The sequence below is a fragment of the Poecilia reticulata genome, chromosome 11, assembly GCF_904066995.2.
Source record: "Poecilia reticulata chromosome 11, P_reticulata-male-v2, whole genome shotgun sequence".
Lineage (NCBI taxonomy): Eukaryota > Metazoa > Chordata > Actinopteri > Cyprinodontiformes > Poeciliidae > Poecilia > Poecilia reticulata.
Window position 1 is genome coordinate 25,239,465 of NC_088840.1, and position 24,435 is coordinate 25,263,899.

At 36.9% G+C, this 24,435-nt stretch overlaps 1 protein-coding gene across 8 annotated transcripts; it reads left to right on the plus strand.

Moving 5' to 3' along the window:
- The first annotated feature begins 8,705 nt into the window (after nt 1-8,705).
- On the plus strand, nt 8,706-20,575 carry LOC103472851 (voltage-dependent calcium channel gamma-6 subunit-like). 8 transcript variants are annotated; one of them, XM_081612131.1, is made up of 7 exons: nt 8,706-8,972; nt 11,577-12,094; nt 14,309-14,419; nt 14,600-14,708; nt 16,346-16,420; nt 16,905-17,042; nt 17,157-20,575. In XM_081612131.1, exons 2-7 carry the CDS (start codon nt 11,885-11,887, stop codon nt 17,375-17,377), a joined length of 864 nt encoding a protein of 287 aa, XP_081468257.1. In that variant the 5' UTR covers nt 8,706-8,972; nt 11,577-11,884; the 3' UTR covers nt 17,378-20,575. The 8 variants fall into 8 exon arrangements, with proteins under 8 accessions (XP_081468257.1, XP_081468259.1, XP_081468261.1 ...); XM_081612133.1 differs by having other exon boundaries at nt 11,580-12,094; XM_081612135.1 differs by having other exon boundaries at nt 11,844-12,094.
- Nucleotides 20,576-24,435: the final 3,860 nt, after the last annotated feature.

Consider the following 24,435-nt stretch of genomic DNA (forward strand, 5'->3'; position numbering starts at 1 on the left):
TTTGATTTCTGTTTTATTTTGTCTCGGCTCCTTTTCATCGTCTTCTTTGCTGTCAGTCTGTGTAGTTTTACTTACTTTATGCAAATTATGTTTGATATGATAGGAGTCATATCAAAAAATCTGTCTTGAAATACTTTTTCAAGACAGATGTTCTGATTTGAAGTAGTAAGTTTGTCTACATCAAGTTATCCATAGAATGTGACCAAAAACCTAATAATGCAGTCATTGTCTTTTGAACTGAATATTTCACTTGAATGTAAATCAAGCCAAGATTACCTGGGTAAACACAAAAATTATTGTTTCAGTCATATTTTCAGTCTGATATAAAATTAACACAACACATAAGAAAAATTTATATCACACAGAGTCAAATTATTGGGAGTCTGTGCAGAGCTGGGTACATTGGCATTTTCCTGGAGCACTAGGGCCTGAAGGGGGCGCTGCTGAGACAACTTAAAATAAAAGAAAACAGAATGAAATAACCAGCGTTAATGTGCAGCTCTGACTAGCATATTTTTCACATACTCTGTACTGAAAATACACATTTAGAAAATAAAAACAATTTCTCCCTTGTTGTTCCAAATGGACCAGAAAAGAAAAGTAACCTACATAAAGATCCACCACAATTATCTGCTCCTCCCATTGCTCCTCCAAAGGCAAATCATAGAAAGAATTCAAGTAATTTTTGTAGGTTATTTGTAATACACTTTACCATTTCTACCTTTAATAAAACAAAATCATATCCTGAAATCCAGGTACCAAGCCCAAGTAGAGATCACGCCAATCTCCCAGCTTTCTAAAGTCTAATTGATGATAAAAAGCTAGACCTATTAGCTTTGTTCAGTCTGTTGGTGTATTAAATAAGCTCACTTACTTGCAGCATTGTGCGTCACCGGATGTGCACAAGATTTGCAGCGGAAAGTCCCACTTAAGTGATTTGCTCGTGTCTGGAACACTGATGGCACTAATTAGCGCACACAACAACAAAGAGCTGTTGAAGTAACAATGAGCACAGTGGCTAGAAAAAGCCTGGGATAAATCATTTTTAAACATTTTAAAACAGCTTGTTAGTTGAGATAATTTCTTTTTCTTTAGTGCTTTTTTAATTTGTAGTGTATTTATTAAAATACAGAAGGTTTTCCGGTTGTGCCTTCTAAAATCATAATTCACATAATTCAGGTTTTACAGTTGAAATTATTTTTGTTCATTGAATTAAATTCATGCCTGTGCATGCTTGAGTTGTTTCTGGGTACTTCTGCTTCCTTTCACAGCAAAAAAACCAACAAAACAAACAAAAAAAAACCCTTTTAGTTTAATTGTCTACTCTAAAATGTTGGTATGAGTGCGTGTCCGTGTGGCCTGGTACTGGATGTACCTTTCCTCTCACCCTCATACTGAGCATGTATGTGACGGCAGTGAAAAGGAGAAATATCCTTAACAGGAGAAATATCCCAGGGATACTTTCTATGTTAAAGACCTTAAAGAACTAATGAAAGCAGTAGCTCCTTTTGAGGCTTCATTTAGGACAAGAACACTTTGAATCACTAGCAAAATCCATGGGATGAAAAATACATAACAGAAAGAGTAGCAGCAATACAATATTGTACAGGATTATTAAAAGAATCAGGACTGCAAAGACAGCAGATAGAGACTGAAAGCGCAGAACAACAGATGACACAATGCCACCTTTGTTCACCAGATGCCGTAGTGTAAATCACACGCAGCAGATTTTAGACACAAACAGAATGTGTTAACAGGGAAACACACAAACTAGAGTTAGTTAGATCATGTTGTTCCACCACTGGGATCTCTCAAGCCTTGCTGGCTCGCACACTTGAGCATGTAGGTGGAGAGTGGCAGTGGTAGTAGGAATACATGTGTGAAAGTCAAGTGAATGTAGAAAAAAGTGAGAATAAACTGAAGCAGGATATTCTGAGAGCACTGGGTTATTTTTCTATTTTTTGAACCTGCATGTGGGTGAAGAGTAACTTTCGTGTTCATGTATCTGTGAAGGTCTTCTGACTGCAAATGTTTAACACTGTTGGCTTTGCAAAATGTTTTTTTTTTCTGTTGGTTTTGGAAAATTACCAAGACATCAGTTCATTTCATTCCTATGGATTTGGAAATAATAACAACACTGTAATTTACACACTCCAGTGGTGTGAGATAAAATGAATAATGTAGAAGGATCTGATTTTTGACTGTAATGAAAATAATCACCTAACAAACTGCAGACAAAAAATGGCCCTATTTTTTACCTATAGAGTTGCAAAGGAAATATAAATAAAATGTTGCATTTCTTTTTGTTAATCTTTAAATGGGTCTTGGTCACATGCTTGCTGGCCCCAGAAAACTTTAGAGCTTCTACACTGGTCTGGGCCGTACAGTAAGCATGTTTCATAATCCTGTTAGGTTGAACTCATAACCCTCAGCCAGGCTAAATCCAGGTCTTTTCCCTGCTCTGACCTGTGTTGAGAGCCAGCCGACCAGTTAACCATTTTTATTATAACTTTTTGGTTAAGTAACTGTACTAATACCCAGCCTTGTGCTTGAATCATTAAAGCTGTTTGGTGGTGCCAGGTAATCACTTTGATTTAATCATTGTAGTGTAGAAGTACATATGATCTAAGCCCAAACTGAGGCCTCAAGATCTAACAGGCTGTCCGGCACTACACATGCAAACTTTGTTCATCCATTGCCTTTATTAGTGGAATTTTAGAGAATAACTTATTTTAATAATTTGCATATTATTAAATACCTCTAGCAGCAGCAGCAGTTTCATTCTTGTGAAGTTCATTGTATTTTTACCCTACAGATGCCAGGAAGTACCACAGGTACCACAAAAGATAAGGATGGAGCGCTCCGTGATGTTCAAGGTTAGGCCATCCCAATTAAGAGTTACAATGCTGAGTCAGAAATATTGTTTCCCAAACTCACAGTGAGAAACCTTCTGATAAGCCAAGTGTAAAAGGCAGTGACCATGTCTAGTTAGAGCAGATCAGACTGAACAGACACTGAGCATGTTTGCTGTTCTCATTCTTTCAAGAATTAATATAATGTCTTTTGGGTCAAAATCACAGATCTCTGGTTAGTAACTAAGAGTGAACTTCCATGTAGTTCAGATTTTTGAAATTCACAACTAGTAGTTGCCCTGCTCATGTAGAGGAGGATGTTCTTCATCAAGACACTGAAACCTTCGTAGAACAACTTTATTTACTGAGATTACACATGCATGTTGCAATACAACGATATTTAAAGAAGTTACTCTAGCAAAGTTAAGGGAAAACGATCTGCTCCAACAGGATGTCAGACTCTGCTGAAACTAAACTCCAAAGAACACTAATGAGTCATCAATATAAGACTCATTAGTCCAAGCTGTCCTTACATGTCTCTAAATAGATGAAAGTAATGTGGAAGGTTGAATCCTGTCCTTCATACCTGAAGTCACCACTTTTTAAATGGTGGCTGAGACTGAAGTAGATACAGGAGTTTCTGAGACACACAGGACTGAAGAGGGTGTCAGAGTAGATATTTTGTCAACAAAATCTTATAAAACTTTTCACACAGGCCAGGAGATTAACTAACATGATCAGCATTATAGTGTTAAAACATTAAAAAACAAGAGTATGTGACTATCAGCAGCATTTGATTAATAAGTAATGTTAGAAGACCTAACAACTTGCTGGTATTTAATGAGCTGTTATGTAAAATGTCCAACTTGTCAAATCTTGTGTCTTTTCCTCTAAATACTTTTCCAGGGACAAATTTCTATTCAGCTCAGTTTGGGTTTTAGTAGAACAATGGCTTTCAAAATGTCATGTAAGAGAGATTTGTGAACGTCCAATTTGAAAAGGGAGAAAAGCTGTGATTTACTCAACAGAGAATTGGAGATGTTTGTATTGTGATTTCATTGTACGATCCAGAGTGTTCATTGCTGTCAAACACCAAAGTATAGACAAACATATAAAAAAACAGTCAGATTTGAGTGTGTGTGAAATTAAATGAGCCAATATTGTTACTCCACATATTAAAATATGGTCATACTGACGTCTTCAGGAGACAGCCAGCACAAAGATGGAAAAAGCCTTACAAGGTTAACCTGAAAATGTAACCTCAGGTTAGCCTGAAGTAGGATGGGGCATTGCCAAATCACAAGTAATCCAGAATGTTCTATAGATCCACTGGCAGATTTGTTAAATTATTACATGAATCTATTTTTGATATTTTGCCATGTTAGAAACTAACAAGTCTTTGATACAGTCAATTAGAGCTAAATTAGAAGAGAGAAAAAACATGTTGTAAAGAGCAATTAGAGCGTATGTGATCGGCAGCTAGCTGTGACAGACACCATCCTAAAATAACACAAGTTTAGTGATCACATTATCTCTGAAAGCAGTTGGTTGCTCCAGATTTTATTTTGAGGTGTAAGAGCAATGGGAGCTAAATTCAAATTCAAGTTGCCCTTTCCATTGTATCCATTTCTTTTCATTCTATTATGTGCTACCTCGTGTTAGTCCATCAAAGCTTGTGGCTAAAATTATCAAGTGGCGTAGTAGCTTTTGCAAGGCACCGTACATGATTATTTTTAAATCAATATCAATTTAGGAAAGCAACTTTTAAGAAAGACGAGGGTTATGAAAGCCTGAACTGCTTAAAGAAGTAGAAGCTATAGACTAAGGGATACCAAAGATGGAAAAAAGGGGGCAGAGATTCAACATTTAGTGTAAGAAACTTCCAGAAACACAAGCTGACTGAAATAAAATCCTCTTTTGTTCAATTTAATCAATTTCAGCAGAGCCCTTCTTGGAGAAATCTCACAAAGGCATTTTGAAGTTGAAAAACATCATCTAGACAACATATGAAAGGAACCAATACAACCCAAACATCTCAAATAAACAGAAGCTGCAAGACTTCTGATGAAACACTCATCTTTATTCTGTTTGTTAAAAGGTTTGGAAATGACATTGCAATGTTGTGCTCTGTTTCTGTGATGGTGTAAATACAGTATGCTGTTTTTGGTCTCCATCTTTGATTGACAACATTGAATAAACTCCTGCCAAATATTGCTGCAGGAGAAAGTATGAAGTTGCAAAAAAAAAAAAAAAAAGGTTATACACAGAACTTCCCTGAAACTGCCAACAGCACACTTTACAAGATTAACAAGAAGTCCAGTTGTCAATTTTTGCTCTACAGTAATAAACATGTACTTGTGCACCAAATTGGCAGCTTCCACATCCAGATGCCCCATTGTGTCGGTGTAATCCCATCACCTCCTGCAGCACACAACGTCAGTGTTCTAACTCCCTGCATTCCTGAGGGATCAGGGCAGCTTAGTTTTACACCCTTCACTCCTCCCTACTTGTGTGCCTCCCTTTCACATGGTGCCATCAATTGGTCATGGTCACTATTGCACGAGAGACTGACCAAAAGCGGCCGCACTTACAATTAAAAGGCTTATTTTAAAATACATTTTTGACAAACAAATTTGTTGCTACAGTTAGTGCAATGGAATCAATAAAAAGATGCAGTTTTTTTGTCCCAGTTTGAGAACAAGATTGCAGGTGGAAAATGGCAAATTATTTAGTTGTATATTCATGAGTGATTGAGTGTAATATTTAAATTATTCATGCTGCTAGGGTTTTAACAATCCAACAATACACCTAAAAAATAATCAGGGATTAAATTAACATAACCTGGTGGTGTTCTGCTAAGTCAGTGGGAAGCAAGAACATGCTCTTTAGAAGTATATTCTCAAATTTTTAATCTAATTCTTATCATTCCTAAAGTAACTCTACATGTTGGGACTTGCCTTTAAATATTTTTTCCTACTGCATCAAACCTATAAAAACTACTTCTGAAGATAAAAGTTATAACCTAATATAGACAGATTTTCATATGTGCTACATTTCTTCATTAATTTAGCTGAACTCCAGGGATGTACTGGGCTTTAGAGATTTTCTGTATCCATCCCCTGACTTATACTTTTCAATAACTTTGTTTCTGACTTTCTTGGAGTGATCTTTTGTCTCTATACAGTAGTGTAAGGCAGGAACACTGATTAACTTGTAAATGGAGTTTCCAGACCATTCCACTGCACTCAGCTGATCTTCATTCTACTCATTGTGAGACTACTAGCACCGATCAGCTGGACCTGTATTGAAATAGGTCAGTCAATTTAAATATCTATATGGGACCACATAATTAAAGTCATCTTTAATCAATTATCATTGATTTGTAGGAATCATTTTTCACCATGACATTAAGGGTTTTTGTCATTTTATTTTGTTCAAAAAGCTAAGTTTTACTGATTATATTTGATTTGTGGAAACAATAAAAAAGTGTTAAACATCCAAGGAGGTGAGAACTTTTTATAGGTCCGATAACTGTGACTTCTGTGCACCATCACACACATACTATTGCATATATTATAGGATAATAGCTGCAGTAATTAGAAATGTCAGAATAATCTAACCAAAGACATTAATGTCAAGTGATGAGTCAAATAATAATAATAATAATAATTAGGTCATACCAAAAGACAAAAGAGTATAAAATTTATAAGAGATCTATGAATTCCACAATAAAATGTCTGAATAATCTGAGTCATGCAACAGTAAACATTTCAAATATATTCAAAACTTTTCACAAACTTGTGTTTATCAGCTTTACAGTGCGATTTGCATTTTCTTTCCTTTCTACACCTATGACGGTTCTCCTGTCCACTAAAATAACGCTACTGTAACGTTTACAGATGGCACTACTCATTCCTGGGGAACAGGGATGAGTCCTGGTGGAGCAGCTGGCCAGGTGGAGCAGAGACAACAATCTGGCCCTTAACACACAAAAATCTAAGCAACTGGTTGTGGATTGCAGGAGGAACAAAACTAGCATTCGTTCCCTCATCACAGATGTGGATTGTGTGAAGACAAGTTCTCAACCTTTAGGTTTGTGGATGTTCAGGTAAAGAACGATCTGACCTTGGGTGTCACCAACATTTCACAATAAAGGCCTGGAGGAGACTTCACTTTCTGAGACTACACAGATTTTTATGTTTCATGCAGTAGAATATGTACTTTAATCTCATTGTTATTAAAATAAGTATGACAATGATGTTTTCCATTGGCATCCCAGTCCCTATCCATCATAAGTACCAAACGGAAAGTATACATTATTTTCACAAAATGTCATGACAGTAATAAACAAGCTAATATATTTTCCAATTAATTGTGGACTGAGCACTAAGAATAACTAAAACCCACTCATTTAATAACTTTCCTGATGCATTTAATTTGTCTGCTCAGACTTAGAGGGAAAGGAAGCAACTCTCTCTGCATGACTTGTCTCCCTGTCCTTCATTTTTGAGTTATCCTCTTTTCTCACTTTTTCCTTTTTTATCCTCATTTTCTACCCCTCACACTGAGTCCTCCATCTTTGTGTGTCTGACCTTCTTGCATGCACTTGCACCACCTAATCACAATGCCAAGCATATCTGACTGCAGTGTTTTCTTTTCTTCCCAGACAACAGGAGGACAAGACACTCAGAGGCACCCTAAAAACATGGAAGACTTAATCAATCTTTGGACCGAAGAGCAAAGCAAGACCGTTAATGATTTTTGTTTTTTTCCACAAATGATCAGCTAATAGCAGTTGTGGGCAAAATTATGGGGTTTTAGTTATTCACCTGTGCAATGTAAAATGACAATGAAAGAGTGCTTTTTTGCTCACCGTTTTGTTCAAGAAATGTCAGTGTGCTAGTTCGCAGTAACCAGTCTTGCTCCAGGAAAATGTTAAAAATATGTTTTGAAGTGTTTGATTTGAAAAATTATAGAATTTCAATAGGGTTACATCTTTCTTTTGAAGAAAGTCCAAGTAAGCTATAAGTGTAAACATACTTCATTTTTACCATTGCAAGAGAAATGTGGTGTTGAAATAATGAGTTTATATAATTGTATCTGACATTTCTCACTGGAAAAAAAACGATTTAGAAAAGATTCGTACCTTGCTATGGACAGAAATCCAGTATAAAGCAACCCTAAACCTGATCATTCTCCAAGTGTATACTTTACAGATCAGCATTTACACATCTTGGTGCCCCTTGTAGCAAACGTGACAGAGTGCTTGTGCCTGTGTCAGCAGGCAGAGGAGTATCAGGTTTTCACTGTCTGGTGAAACTGATTTCTACACCCTGACAGCGGACCATGTGAGCCCACCAACATCCCACCGGCTGTGATACTTGTCTTCGAGGTGTTGACTCTACTATTGCCTCTTCAATCACCAGAATGGTAGTGGGAACTGCAGACATAAGACCATCAGCCAGGGTTGAGCTGACACAACCCCCCTGCTGCAGGCCTTTTTCCCTCAGTCGGCTTCATAGTCATTAACAGGTGGGGGGCAAAAATAGCAATGGAGGAGTCACATGCACGCATGTACACACAGTTACAGAGACGGGGTTTGAGTGGGTGCAATCTGATACAATTTCAAGTGTATTTAAAATGGTCAAAAATGGAAAAATCATTCTGCACAACTGTTGTAGTGAGAATAAACAAACGGATTGACGTACAAAAGCTTCAGAGTGGCTGTGTACCTCACACACGCAAACACATTTTAGGCATTCAGTTTGAGTCTTTTAGCTAAAAGAGAGGGATGTGCATACGCTTCCTCAAACAAATACCAACAAACATATATTTTCTTCTTGAAACTCTATATGCAAATGTGCACCAGAAAATACACTCACGCAACATGGAAATTGCCACAGAGCGCGCTTTTTCCAGTGTGTATACGCACACAGTGGCATTTAACTTGTATTATTTTTCAACCCCTCCAGCCCACCAACCTATCCTGCTTCAGACTTAATACCAAGCTACTTTGACCTCCACCCCTTTCACACCCTCCGTCACTCCCTCTCCACGCCTCACCTCGCCCTCCGTCACTCCGAGCAGAACCACACACACAAAAAGCAGGTCAGCAAACAGGTCAGCTACCTCGTTAATGTCATTGTTGTGATATTTGTGAAGTGACGGCGAATATTGTGAGGCACGCTTGCAGCAAGTGTTAAAGTGTGACAAAATAAAAGTAATGGGTCTAACTTTGGCATGGTGGTGTTTTTTTTAGCTTCTCAAATGTGTTTTGTGTGTATGGGAGGGCAGGGCTTGGAGCGAAAAAAGCCGCTGATCATCGTTTTCAAATGCTGCCTGCAAATAGTGTCTGTAGTCTCTGAGATGTGGTTCAAAAACCCCACGGAGCTTTTTATGTTTGTGAGACCTTCACGTGGATTTGTTAATCCAGTTTTTGGAGGTTGCTTAAACCTACAGAGAGCTTTTTCTTGGTTTTCCAATTTGTCCTACTGGATGCCTTATATGGAGCACGATTACCAGCTTTAAGAAGAATGGAGAGAATATTTTATTCTTACATATGATTAGCTGGTACAAATACTCTTTTCAACACTCTAATGCTCTAAACCACCTGCATCAGTCTATAATAAGCTGCAATGAAAGGTGTGAATACTTTTTGGTGTTGTTGATGATTACTGCTGTGCATTCGTAAACCCAGGAGATGCGTATTTATCACTGTCATTATGACAAAGGATTGCTGGTTGCATTTTTAGTGCTAATTAAGAAAGTATGTAATGGTAAATAACTATTCCGAAAATAGAACCACTCATTTTTGTTTTACATGTGGAAAAAATTACCAGGTTGTTTTGAACTCAAATGCCCAGTAAAATATTTTAAATAAAGACATAGATTGGTTTATTGCAGAGTTTTAAATACTTTCTATATTGGTAGCATGATTTGCTCTTATGCTTGTCTTTAGGCTTCATATTGTTGAGACAACAAAAAAAAAAGTTTATTTTTTTTTAGATTTTCACACAGTTGTTTTGGTTGCAGTTTAGTAGTTTGGAGGAACGTCTGTCTAGATATTCTTCCTTACATATTAATTATTGTGCCTGGCAACACATCATCTTGAGGTGAAGTAACCAGGAGCAAGACTTCAATTCTTGACAGTGGTACGAAAATACTTTTTGCTTTGTTAAATTTTTGTACCGTAGTGTAATGAAGGCGGTTTCATGTGTCACTTTGCTAATGTTGGTGTGATGCTAGACATTGAGAAGCTGTAAAAAAAAAGTGAAACGACACTGTAGTAGTACAAGACAGATACAGTATTGTGTAAAACTTTTCAAGCCTCTTCACCTTTTCATATTTTGTCCTGGTGCTACTAAATATGTTGATGTTTTTACTGTAAACTTTGTCTTTAGAAGGAACCTAATTGGTAATCACAGTGTCAGTTAGTCTAAATATAAATAAAGCTGCTCTTTGAATGCATTAGAGGTTTTTTTCGGTGAACAAACACCATGAATACCAATCAACACAACTGAATAAATATGCAGGGTTAGATTTAACAATACTTCAATCTTATTTTACAGAACTAAATGAAAAGAGGCACAACTGTGAATTTAGGCCAGAGTAAGATTGCATTTATCAAACAGTCAAGAAAACAACTCCTGTAGATTTTATTATATTATTGCAAATCACAGAGTTTTAGTTTCCTTTTACAATCCTATGCTACTGAGTTGATCTTTCATATAAAGAAACTAAATAAAACACCCTGAAATATGAGGCTGTGATGTGAAAAAAATTGACAAAAGCAGTGTGATTATTACTTTTGTGATAATTATTTTTGCAAGGCTTGATTGTTTGTCAAATTATTCAGGAATGTTACACATTGTGAAAAATGTGCAGTTAAAATAATGTGTTGCTTTTGGTATTGTCACACTTACATGGAGCTTTCAGAGCACCTCTGAAAACTTGTGCTGTTACAGCTCTTTATGTTGCTAACAAGACAGATGCTGCGGTGTCGGTGAAGGATTGTGGTCTCTCTGGGGGATGTGTTTCGTTCTTCCAAACAACAAAAGGGATTGCATGTCAAGTCTGTTGTCATTACGTCCGTGTGGAATGCAGCAGCACAGCTGCTTCACTTACAGAACCAGCAAGAAGTTTCCCAGATTCAGCCTATCCATGCAGCAGTTACTCAGAAAGTCTCAGAAAAACAATGTAAAAGCCTTTGACTTGACAATGATTTCTATTTTACAAATGGTCTCAGAATATATATTGAAGGTTATAAGCTGAGAAGCTTTTTTAAAAGATTGTTTATATTTGCCGTTTTAACTTTACCTCCTAGCACATTGAATCAATATTTATAGGAATTTGCAACCAAAATTACAATAAAATTAGTATAATGCAAACTACACACCCATAAAACTTTTTAACTTCACCTTGATGCATTTGAAATATTTTTTAACATTTTATTGTGTCGACTGCACATTTACAAGCAATGTTTTCTTTTTATGTCAGTGTCATTGTAATTTTACAGACAGTATAGTAGCCCAACCTTCACTTTAATGAACTTACTTGTTAACATTTAATGTAATCACAGTGTAATTTAATCTCAGTATGCTATATTTGTCTTGGGGGCGGGGGGAGTTATGAGCTAACATTGTTAATATTGATGTTTCTATTTTACCATAATCTTCGACTCTATTTTTAAATTTTCCCTTGCTCTTTTTCCAATCCTGTTTCCAGTAGCCTTTCTGCACTCCACCAGTACTCAAGTACCAGAAACACTCCTAAAAACTCCTTTGTAGTCTATTTTTGCATCATGACCTGCCTCAAACTAATCTTTTCTGAACCTTTTGTATTCTAAGACTCAATGTTATGCGTCATATGCATCTGTAGAGAGAGATTCTTACCCCCATTTTTTTATTTCCTGGACAATCACAAAGTGAGAGTCAACAATCCATTTCCTTTTTTATCCCTAAAAAACTACAAATCAATTCAACCACCCAACAGACTGAGATTTATAGCTGGGGCTGCGCTCTGTCTTAAACGAGATGTGGTCAACTTTTTTTCTGACTGACGAGGAGGGCCGCACCGTGGTCCCAGGAACAGCAGGAGCAGGTGGAATGGCTGCACCAGGAGGACCAGCTCAAGGCGCAGGGGGCCTGGCCAGTTTAATGGGTGGACGCAGCACCTTTGGTGGGAACAAGAGACGCAGGACAACATCAGCTGGACATGCCATGAGTGAAGCCCAGGAGGGAAAGGTGAGAGGCTTTGGATAGTGTTCATGTATTTTTACAGTAGTTTGAAATTTTCTTAAATTAAAGCAATAATATTGTTTGAAACACCAGCTTCAAACTGTAGTGATAGTGCTTGTAGTACTATATAAGGCCACTGGCCAATATGTACCAATACTGTTTGTGTGTTATTGGTTGATTATTTGCAGTGTCTCAGTAATAAGTTTGAATGGTTTTTCCCCCAACAGTGGCTTTGTGGATAAACACTGTAACGTCACTTTACATTTGATCAAGATCTTTCAAAGATTTTATTTTGATTTTGTCTGTTTATGTCTACAACTTCAGTTTTTTTCTTGGTCATAGCAAAATATGAAAAAAAAAAACAGAATAACTCAACCAGTGGATGACCAAAGTAATCAGGCCTAAAAACTAAATTATTTACAGCATAAAAAATTATATGGGTGCTATGTTAGCAAAGTTGTCTTTCTTGGACTTGTTAGTATATTTTCTTTTAATTTTTTTATCAAATCAAGCTACTATTTTCTGTTTTGTGTAGACAATCAATCATGGAATCAAGCATGTCAAGCAAAACAAAAAAAAATACCTTGAAAGTGATTATGTTCTGCACTTAAATTAATTGCAGCTCCTACCAAGACTGCCATAAGGCTTAAAGAAATGAGAATGAAGGTCATCATCAAAGTCAGACTTCAGAATGACGTGGAAAGTCAGATTTGTTTAGTCCAGCTGACCAACCCTATTTGGTTTTCAATCATTTTTTGCATCCAAATAAGGCAGTGTGGTCATTTTTGGTTATTCAATCTTCATACTATGAATTACAATCAGGAATATCAATGATCGTCAGAGGGCTGAACCGTTCAGGCACTAGAAAGGAAGCCATGATTTGGCTACAGTAAGCACCAAACTGATGCGGTGTTGTGATATGTGTAGTAGTGATGGACATGAGGCCTTTTCTGTTATTTTCAGTGTAAAAGGCATAGAAATAGCATTGTTTTTTGCCAATTCTTAGCTGGATTGAAAGAGAATGCACAAGTTTTATTCAACAACTGAAGACTATATTCATTCCTGAGAATATAAATATATACACCAAAATTGTATACCCAGAATCAATCAATTTGAAGATAGCGCAATGACACACTATCGCATGGTTGGATGAGGACAACCACGCGATAGTGTGTCAAACAGGATAAATCAACTGTTTTAAAGCCTCACTGCATGTAGCTCTATATTGACTGGCATAATAATCAAAGCGTACACTGATTTTAACTTAATACCAATCAAAAATAAAATTACAAGACTTACAAAACAAATACAGAATTTAACTTGGCATTCAACTGTAACCCTTGGGTCTAGAAATGGGGTCCAACCAACCCCACACACGTAAAACTTGTATCATTTGTCACAGTCCTCCACTGTTTGTCTCAGTCCTCACACGCACAAGGGTTAACCTCAATTCTACTTTATGAGCATAAAGTGGCTGGGCTCACTTTATGCTCATGCTCTGAACTACTTTATGAGTCAACAAGCAACTAGAACTGAATATTATTCAAACAAAAGCAAAATAAAACTCATAAAACATAGAGTTAGTAAGATATCACGGCCTTCTCATGACTCCCCCCATCGCAGAACTTTACCAGCGCGGGCTAGCATACTGCCAAATTTAGCTTCACCTGATAAAACTGGCAACTTCTGGCAAAACGGTGCACAAAAATCGTAACACAGTGCTATATTCTGGTCAAATAAGTGGTAAACACCTTAAAGAGTAGTCTTGGTGTGTTTTCACCGTGTACTGACCTACAGGATAATAAAATAGAAGTCAGCAATGACGACCGAAGCGCTGCCTTTAGATTGCGTTTGAGGCAAACCGGAAGTCCGCCCCAAAACCAACCTGGAAGCAACGCCCCCAAACAAAGGTTCCGCTTCGCCACTACTGCTCCCATCCCAACCTCAGGAAAACATTATAAATGCAGGCAGATTAGCATGCTGAACTGCAAACAAAATATAATTAGTTCATTTTGAAAAAAATTAAATAAATTATACATGAAAATATTTCAAAATTATAAAACAACCAAAATAATGTGGTGGCATTTTTAGGTGCACCATATCATGAACATATTGTAACTGAGATGGCACTTGAAAGATGTCTACAAGAGACGTAAAAAAAGAGAATTTCAAGCCATTTATAAATACATACATTCTTATTTATTGTGTTTTTCTCATAAGATCAAGCTGGCATTTTTTGTGGCCATAGTTGGTGTCGTCCTGACAGTCCTGGGAGTCGGGACAGAGTTCTGGGTGGAGCTGGCGCCCCCAAAGAATTTTTATAACAATCAGGTAAAACATCAAACAGCACTTCCATGACATTTGATTTAAAAGTAAAAAAATAAAGCATGTAACAGGAGGTCAGCATCAGGAAGAGGAAAAAACAAACTGAAATCTATTATTTATTTTTGTTTTTCAAAACAGAGACTGACCCTGCTTTATGTCTTGTGTTGTCTGTTTTTTTTTTTACAGACATGCCTGACAGCTCACTATGGTCTGTGGAAGGGCTGCACTAAGACCCTGTGGGTGTCTGATATCGACCCAGAACGTGAGAGCTGTGGACCTGCGGAGCTGCATGGAGGTGACTTAAAGATATCTGACTACTTGGATGGGTTCATGGGAATATTTTTGATGGCTACATGTTCTGTTTGAGGAAGTGAGGTTCAGGCAGATGACTGACAGGCCAACTGGCCGACTGTGAAGCCCAATGGACAGCTCAGCTTGAGGGAGTGAGTAAGCTTGTCTGAGAGGTGCACCTGACTTTCTGGCCTAGACAAATCACGTCTGGCTCATAGTGTGACAGCGATTTGTCTGAATAGTTTGGCTGAGTAACTGGCTGAGTCACTGTAACCATGTCAAGTTGAAATGATCCTCTCTTTTTCCATAACAGGTACAAAAATACTTGAGCTCCTGACGAGGCTCTCTTTACAGTCAACAATTCAGAAATTGTTAACTCTTGTCCCATGAAAATGATGTTTAATGGAGCACATAGGAAACATCAGACAAAACCAACATTCCAAGTTAGAAAACAGAACGTTTTGTTAATGGTTTCATTAACTGATATAATGGGCATACTGATTTCTGTAAAGTTTCTATATTTTTTTTCCTTCAAGTTTTTTATATATGTTAAAATCAAAATTTAGTTATGCAATCACACAAAATTATTTTTTAATTTCTCCCAAATAAATCAGTGTTAACTAATTTTACTATTTCACAGCTTTTTATATTGTCTTACTTTTTCCATTATGTAGTTACTCTGACCCAAATCACCTTAAAGGTTTCTGTTTTATATTTCACCCAGAAGATCATTAGGGATGCACTAAACACTCAATCCGTTTTCCATGACCTATTGAATATCATTCAAAAGGTAATTCATTTCAGCAACTCAATTCACAAAGTGAAGCACATTATATAGAATATTTACACATGGACAGGATTTTCAAACCCTTTCTTTCTGTTACTTGGGCCGATTTTCCACCTCCAGGTAATAAAATATGATATTATGTATATTATTGTTAGAATATTACATCAGACCAATAAAAACTTCATGAAAAGTACCTTTTTTCTGCTTTTTAATTAAGTAAACTAACTACAATTGTCACACTTCGGTAGAAAACAGATTTTTAAATTATTGTTGATCCAAAACCATAATAAGTATGACCATAGGTAAAAGATGTAATTTTGATCTTCACTGCAAGTTGTAGCTTCATCTTCATCTTACTTGATGTCAGGATTTGAATTTCCCCAACCGTGGAGCAGACACTGGAACTCTGATGGCTGATGAGATATGAAAAACGCACAGCAGAACACTTTGAGGATGAGGCTTTCATCAGACTAATTAAGAGTGATGTGTGTGTGTGTGTGTTTGCTTAGTCGTGTTTGCAAATGTGCGAGGGAACAGATAGAGGTGTCAGAATCAATTTGACTGCCAAACACTAATTGCTGTAACACATCATCTGAACAGCAGAATACAAATTGTACAGGAAGCTTTAGGTTGTCACCTTGAGCTCGTCATTGACGCTCATGGCTGATTATGGTTGATGGAGAACAATTAAAATCAAATTGTACAGGGGTGGGATGTGAGAGAAGATGTGAGATGTGGCTCCTTGAATTTCAATAAGCTGTTGATCAAGATTGCCTGCGGCCAGTGCTTGTCACCTGGCCAGAGTCTGTGTCCATGTCAGTTACAGTAAGCTGTTCTTCCTTTTACTGCTGCAGAATCCAACTGCACCTACTTCAAATTTTTCACCACGGGGGAAAATACTGTCATGTTTCAGAAGACAACACACAAGAGTGAGTCACATAATGTCCCACCTCATCTACCCACATCCTTCTTTTTCATTGTTTTTTTTCCCACATACCTCTGAATACCTGCTTCTTTTACCTTTGACCCTCCTCCTTTGCTACTATTGTCTTCTTCTCCATCATCTCTGTTCCCCTCTTTATCGCTCTGTGTTTTATGTGCTTTCCTTCACCTCTTCGCCTCACTCTTTCAGGTTGGCTATTGTCTGCACTCTGAGTGCTTAATATGTATTCCACCCACACTGTTTGAGTGTCTCTGCGCTGCTGTCTAACCTCTCATTTTCTCTGGCAGTTTCATAATGTATTAAGATTACACAGTGCCATAGACTGAACAAAGAAAGACAGACGTACATATAAATCACATTGGTGCCCCATCCCTCTCGCTCTGTTGGCCTCCATGTAGTAATTTTGATAAATATGGTAGGGATAGCTGATTTGTTATGCTTTAATGGTGTATTCCTCTTCCTGTGATCAGATTTGAATGTGGCTGCAGCAATGCTGGCCCTTTTCAGCCTTTTCCTGATGGTGATGGGAGCCATCTGCATCACCATGGCTCTCAGTAAGGAGATTCTCTTCTTTCTGAAGCCAGCATCCATATGTTTTATCCTGTCAGGTCAGTAAAGGTAGCCACAGACTAGTCGAGTTTATATGAATTATTAAACTAAATGTTATTTTTTAGAAAATAAGTTTTTTTCTCATATCTCGTTCTTCTCTTTGCCTCCTACAGGAGTTCTGGTGCTCATGACTCTGTTGGTTTTCCACCAGTCTGTCCTATCTTTCTTGGCCAGTGACCACACGGTTCCTCTCCACCATGAGCTCTCCTGGTCCGTGTCATGTATCGGCTGTGCAGGCGCTGTTCTCATTGTGGGTGGAATCCTCTTCCTGCTGCTGGCGCTGCCCTGTAGCCCGTGGCAGAGGTGTCTCCCTCATAAGGAAGGCAGCAGCTAGTGGCTTTTAGGTGAAGATTTCTGCACTTTACCTGCTGAAAGGAAGGAGGAGTGGAAAGGTGAGGATGTTTCCCTCACACATCCAAGCAAAAAGATCACTTTCTCTGTTTACCACAGATTTGAAACAGTAGAAACTTTTTAGATATTTTGTATTTAGGAAAAAATAGCAGGGACCGTTTTCATTTTAAAAAATGAATTTGAATTAAGATCACAAATGTCTAGTGGATGCATCAAACACCTACTAACTGATACTGATATTCAACTTCCTTTGAGGTCTGACCTGCTGATTCAAACATTCTTACTAGTACAAACTAATTTGTGTAAACTCTGTTTCATCACAGTTAATTTTCTAGTAAGATTTTTAGGTCAATCAAATTCATTTTAAATATTGTTTACAATCTATCATGACAATATTTTATTGCTTAATAGATGTTTAATACCTTTACCTTTACAAGCTCTCCTAAAAGACAAATTCGAACTTCTGTGTACATTATTTTGAGACGTCACAGATATCCTCTAAATACAGAACAGAGTATTGCTAAGTCTGACGAATGTAAACAAAGTACAACTACTTGCTTGCATTTTGTTTTTATTATCTATGGCTGCAGCAAAACCCTTAATAGGTTGCCACATAAGTTGGTAGCAAAAAACACTGGAAAATAATTTGTGATGAGAATCAGAATAGACTGGAATGACATGCAAAACTGCCGCATCATTGCGACAGCTGTCAACAATGACACAATGGCTCCAGTCAAACAAGTTAGCCCTGCCATGCCTGCGCATGAAACATGATCCCAGGGATATTACAACAACAAGCAAACATTTAAAGGGCAACTAACAATTAATTTATGCACAGATCACTAAATAAGGCCCCACACACTGTTTACTGTGCAGAGTACTTACTGTATTGTTTCTGTATTAACATGCTGCATAGCTAGTTGAGGTAATAGCAACACCATATGGTATATATGAGTAGCAAACATGTTAACAAAACAATCAAATAACTAACTATAAGTAAGAATATAAATAGTTTTGCACCAGGTTGAGAAAGGAAATGTTCATCTTGCCAGTTGTTTGAATTTTATCTCTAAAATAACTTAGAGTGGTAATCGGAGGCAAATTAATTGTTGTATCCCTCATCATTAAATTTATATTCATAACTATATCATTTGGAATAAGATTATGTCAGTAAAGCAAATCCTTTGCTATTTGGATAAATAGCATATTAATTTGCAGTACAGGATAGAATATGAATATAGTGACCTTTCTGACTAGATTTGTGTGGGAAACATGAATATTGTCTTATAAACCTACAAAGTTTGGAGGAAATGCACTGTTGCATTTGTTACTTACCAATAAATGGCATCTGGAAATTTTGACAATCTCTTAAACTTCATGTTTCTGATTATATGTTTAAATTTAAAAAACTCTAATAAGGCAAACTTTAATTCACATTAACTCCAGTCACTGGTTTTAAAGTTGTTAAATTTCTCAAAGTTTTACATAAAATGGTTGTATTCAACTACAATGTGTTTTCTCCTAAATATGCCAATATTGAAAATGTGTTTTATGAAAATATTTGGCTTTGCCAGCTATGTTGATTTGACTGCATTCATTTGAACTTCTCTGTTTTTTTTTTCCTGTTTCTGGTCTTCACACTTGACAAATCCTGATAAATGACAACATCAATATGAACAAAAACGTTCCTAACGAAACAAACAGTACATTGACCTCCAAACTGAGAACCTCAGTTAGAAAACTTTTTTTTGTTTTGTTTGTACTTCCTAACTTTTGCTGTGTTACCTTTTGTTTTTGTACATTTGATGTTAGGTTGATGATTATAAGAGCAAAGATCATCAATAACTATAAAACTACAGACAGGTGACTTTAACATTGATCCTCCACAATGTTGATACTCTTCTTACATGTCTTACTTAAAAAAGCTGTTGTACATAAAAGAATTACAGTGCTGCCTGTCAAAACAAATCAGTTAATTTCTAGGAGTCTAATAAACACAATGCATTCAGCACAACGTCCACATCTTGTACTGCGTTAAACATTTTATTTAGACAATGTTTTGAAAAAGATTTTAATGTTTTGGCATTTATAACCCCCTTATGCTGAATATAGTTACACAGTTTACATTTGTATGCCTTAAATACTAGTTTGCAGTCTTTTGATTTTTTGTCATAGAGTCCTGTTGTCAGTGCAGTGGAGATAATCAAAGCAAAGAAAACAGTAAAAAATATTAGCCCTCCTTCTCATTCAAAGGAAGATCCAAATTTAATACTTTATGTGACTAACCAAACAAATATTCATTCAATGAAGATACTACAGTATTTCAAGTCCTCCATACCAAAGTAATGTCACTGTCTGTTCTCAATAATATTGTACAATGGATACTATTTAATACTACATCAGGTTCAGGGTTTACTTTTGATTTGCATGAGGCCTTAGTAAAAATCATTTAAACCTATATTTTCTTCTTTTATAATTTCAAGACATAAACTTTTTAGTTTTTGACTTAGATGTAGACACTGTTTGAACTTTTCATTTTGAAGTAATGAACTAGCAGGGAGCGCTCGCCTTGGTGTACATGTAAACTTAAACCTTATCTGTAAATACTAAAACAGAAAAGAAGAATCCAAAATTTGTGTGTTTCTGGCTGTTGTGCCAAACCAAAACATAGCCCTGGCATCAAAACCAAGGAATATACCAGACTCACTGGGTTCTATTTAGTTGTTAGGATATTTGGTTTTCTATCTGACTTACTCCATTGTGTCCTGCTGTTGTTCCACCTTTTGACATTTTCTTAGTTTGCAACTGCTTAGCTGTTGTATTTTCATAAACCAGGATTTGACAATTTGTACTGTTATAGTGATGCTTGATATCTGTCTGATAGCTTTCTATTAGTCAAATTATGCACTGTATGTTAACCATAAGAACAAGTACATTCATTTTCAAAAGAAGAGTTGGATAAATACAATAGAAAACATTGTTAGATGGTGAAAATGTGGAAGCTGTGAGATGTTACCATGTTTTTTTTTATTTAAGCTTTTTTGTTTTCTGATGATTTATGTTAGCACTCATGATTCTCAATGCCTGGATAGAGCGTGCAAAATCTATGCACCTTTTTTGATCTGAATCAATTGAGTATGAATGAGTTCATTTTATTATTAAACATGACATGAATAATTAATATCGTCCTCTCTCAAGTTCCATTTCTCTCCTATTTTGCGCTCGCCACACGTTCTCCTCTTACAGTTACTGCCTCCACTGTCCCTGCTTTTATGACCAATCCTACTTTACACCTCATAATATAAATGACTGGGGTAACAGCTGCATGCTGTGCTTTTGACGTCTTGTTTTGGGAATCTGTTGCTTGTGCATTTTATGTAACAAAGGACTATGTAATTGTATTTAGCATAGTATTTACTGCCAAATTATTTTGTAGATGTAGAAACTCAAACTCAGCCCTTTGACAGAATAAAAATACAGATTTTAGTCATAAATGTAAACTTGCTTATATATGCAATATAAGCTCTTAAAGTGTTTGATTAGCTGCAATTGAATTTTTTGAATGCACATAAGAAATTAAAAGGTATTTGCATTGCGACCGTTTTGGTGAGAGTTAAGGACCATGAGTGAATGCAAAAAGCTAAAATACATGAGCATGAAGTATATTTTTAACTAACTTGTGAACCCCAGACCCATTTGTTGTAAACAACCACATTCTCTCTGCAGCATACTACAAATGCCAGCAGCAGATAAGAGAGGTGAAATGACACACAACAAAGGTTCCAGGCTAAATTTGAACTCGGATGTTTCAGTAGCATACTGCAATATGACACCTGCATGTTTGGGCAGGCCTGGACGCAGGTTTGACTGTTATTTATTTCCTTATATGCACTATAGTTTTAGTGAATAAAAGATTACAGAATACTTATTTTCTTTTTCTAACAAATGGTTATAATCGGGAAACTTTGAGACGTGGTTATTAGTTTCTAAATGAGGTAATTGTTATCTGGTTAGACGTAATATGATTTATTGATTATATATAACATAAAGTGAATAGAATAGAATAGAATAGAATAGAATAGAATAGAATAGAATAGAATATTACTATTTGGCTGAGATTTGCCTTTTGTTGATCACTTATTGATCATTTGGCTCTTCGTTTGCTGCTCACAGCTCATCTTTGTCACCATATTGACCTCTTTCCAGGCTCACATCTCTCAGAACTCTCTCCCACACTGTTTGGCTAAGAACGCCTGCTAAATATAGACCATAGCTAATAGGACTGACGTAACAAGAGAAACACAAACCTGGAGAAAAGCTGAGCCTACAAACATACTCAAATTTACTTGCTGAAACACGCTCACGTTGCCCTCTTGCTTTTGCTTCCATACCGTTTAATCAGCTTATGTGCATCACAAGGAACAAATATAAAGATGTACACAGCCTGAAGTTGCGCAATGCTGAATGTCTTATATCATGCAGCTCAGTTGTCACCAGATCTGCTTTACTGCCCTACAAAGAATCAGATTATGCACCTTCAGGATAAAAGAAGAAGTCATAAACTTAATTGAGCCTGTATCCGTTGCAGTAAAAATGTACGTGTATTGGAGTCAGCAGTCTATCATAGGCTCTTTCTCATACTCCTCCACCCCTAGCAGCGCGGTCTTCCCTCTGGCACATTTTCCTCTGGAATAACAAGACACTGTTAACTTGTAAATTACAAAAAGGACAACCAAACTCTGAAGCACAACCTGTTTAATGATGCTTTGCGTATTGGCACCTAATATTTTACAATCACACGCTGGAAAAACTGAAACAATGCCAATGTTAATAGTAAAATTCCTGTTGGTAAGTGTAAAGACCCCTCAGTCTTTACACTTCTATGTCTCACGTTTATGTCTCACTGTTTTATACACATGATTGTGTAGATGTTGTCAACATTATGTTGTTACTAGTTTCAAGATGTACTATTTAAAAGCCCATCTAGAGACAAGTGCTGCGAATTAGCTGTTGCTATAAGCACTGTGAGGCAAAAATGGATCTGCTGTTCTGTTCAGTTTGTCTACGTCGATGTGTCTGTCCCTATCTATTAAACTTAAATAATAAGTGAGTTGTGGGGGTTAGCTTTCAGTCTGTGCTTAGCTTGTTTTTGATTGTTATTTTGTCAAGGTTAGATTTAAGCTGCAATGCTTTGAAAGTTATAAAGATTCTTCCCATTTTTTTCTGGAATGAACACCGAAGAAAGAAATAATGAGACTACAAGTAAAACTCTGACAAAACTCAGAAATAAGTAATAACTGAGCAAAGACTTTATGATCAAGGTTGAGAAAGGAGACACTGAAAACATTTTTTTATTTAATTTGATTGTCTTCTTACCTGCTTACCAGCAGGCTGTGAATGCTTTACATATTATATTCTCACCATGTGTTTTATAAAAGTTATAAAGTTCGACCGGCTTTATTCGTTGAATATCACTGGCTTCTATTTTATTTAATTTATTAAGGACTCCATGAAAATGTGACGATAATTTAAAGGTGAAAAAAATAGTGTGCATAAACTACAGTGCTATTTTGAGATCAAACTTCCTTTAAGATAATAACTTATTTTGCCAACCTGCTGTTATAGCGTCATCCTGCAGGAAACTGAATGAGGACAGAAAAGTTTTCCGCTGATAGTAAGATAATAATCTCTTCCAACTTTTTAACAGAATCTTACTTTAAAAGTCCCAAACTATACTGTTAAAAATCCCATTAGAAATGGTAAATACTAGAACCGCATTCACCCAATTACACTCATAACTTTGTGCTCCAATTCACAGTTCAGTAATCAATTTCAGATCAAGAGCCTGGCCAGGGGAGCATCAACATGGAGAACACAGGTATCAAGCTCACAACTGGACTGCAAGACGACTATTCTTTCCACTCCTTCTACTAAGCCACATTTAGCTCCATGTAATTTTGTGAGGAACATTACAGTGTAGAACGCAAACCTCACAAGACAAATACTGTGGATGGTTAGGTTGCCATTGGAATTCCACAACTCACCTGGGTTTCCACTGGTGGATCTAACTCTTTGCAAGTGAAGAAGGATTTGAGGTCAAGTGTAAAACAGACATGAAATGTTCAGTGACAAACTCAATCAGATGCCTTTCCTGTCAGCCCCATATAAATGTCTGCATGGGCCAAAAGCTGTTATCAATAACTGCAGGCATGAGCTCCTCACCACCACAGACTATAAAAAGACAAGACATGCAGACCGCAGGCCTCAAACTGAATGACGTGAGGAAATTAAAACGTGAAGTGTCTTCTCAGGTGGCAGACTCCAGTTAACTCTTATAGGCTGACACAAGGCTATATCTAAAATTGGCTCTTACTGTATGCATGACAACATTGTTGCAAGGTGCCACATGGGACAGCTTAACTGTAGACAGACTAAGTCTTTAGCATGTTTTGGGCTTTGTTTAATTTGGAACACAGACTACAGAATGGAGGCTCTTATCCAGCCAAAAAACCGTTGGGAATAGACTCTAGGAAACACAAATTTTATGTTCTTAAAATCAAACTAATCTTTTATATTGTCCAGAAGCCTCTTCCACCCTTAACCTCCAGGCCAGAACACTGAGCTAACTTTCCAGGTGATGTGTTGTGCTAGAAGTCTCATACATACAAAATAAAAATAAATTGTGAAAATCGCTCCTTTGGTGTTGACCACCTAGTTTGATGCAAAATCCTTCACCTTCTAAATCTGCCTGTCAGGCAATCATTGATGCAGGCAGTTGTTGAGGCCTCCACTTGTGTCTTCTGGAGTTTCTGACTAAGCAAATCAGGCTGATTTGGGTTAAATCCACTGGAGAAATCCAAGAACATTCTCTTCACAGTGCTGCCTGCTTTGATGAGTTTGTTGAACCTGGTGTATTGTTTCTTCATCTCCAAATCCACAGAGATAAGCAACATGCAAGGGATCCTGACATTAGCTTTACTTACTCTGGGGAAACAGGAGTTTCTGCAGGAACTTCATGATGTAAGATGTCAGGGCAACATG

Coding starts and splice junctions, on each gene's coding strand:
- LOC103472851 (XM_081612131.1), top strand. CDS start 11,885: ATGTGGTCAACTTTTTTTCTGACTGACGAGGAGGGCCGCACCGTGGTC. Junction 12,095..14,308: donor GTGAAGCCCAGGAGGGAAAG/GTGAGAGGCTTT, acceptor TTTTCTCATAAG/ATCAAGCTGGCATTTTTTGT. Junction 16,421..16,904: donor TCAGAAGACAACACACAAGA/GTGAGTCACATA, acceptor TCCTGTGATCAG/ATTTGAATGTGGCTGCAGCA.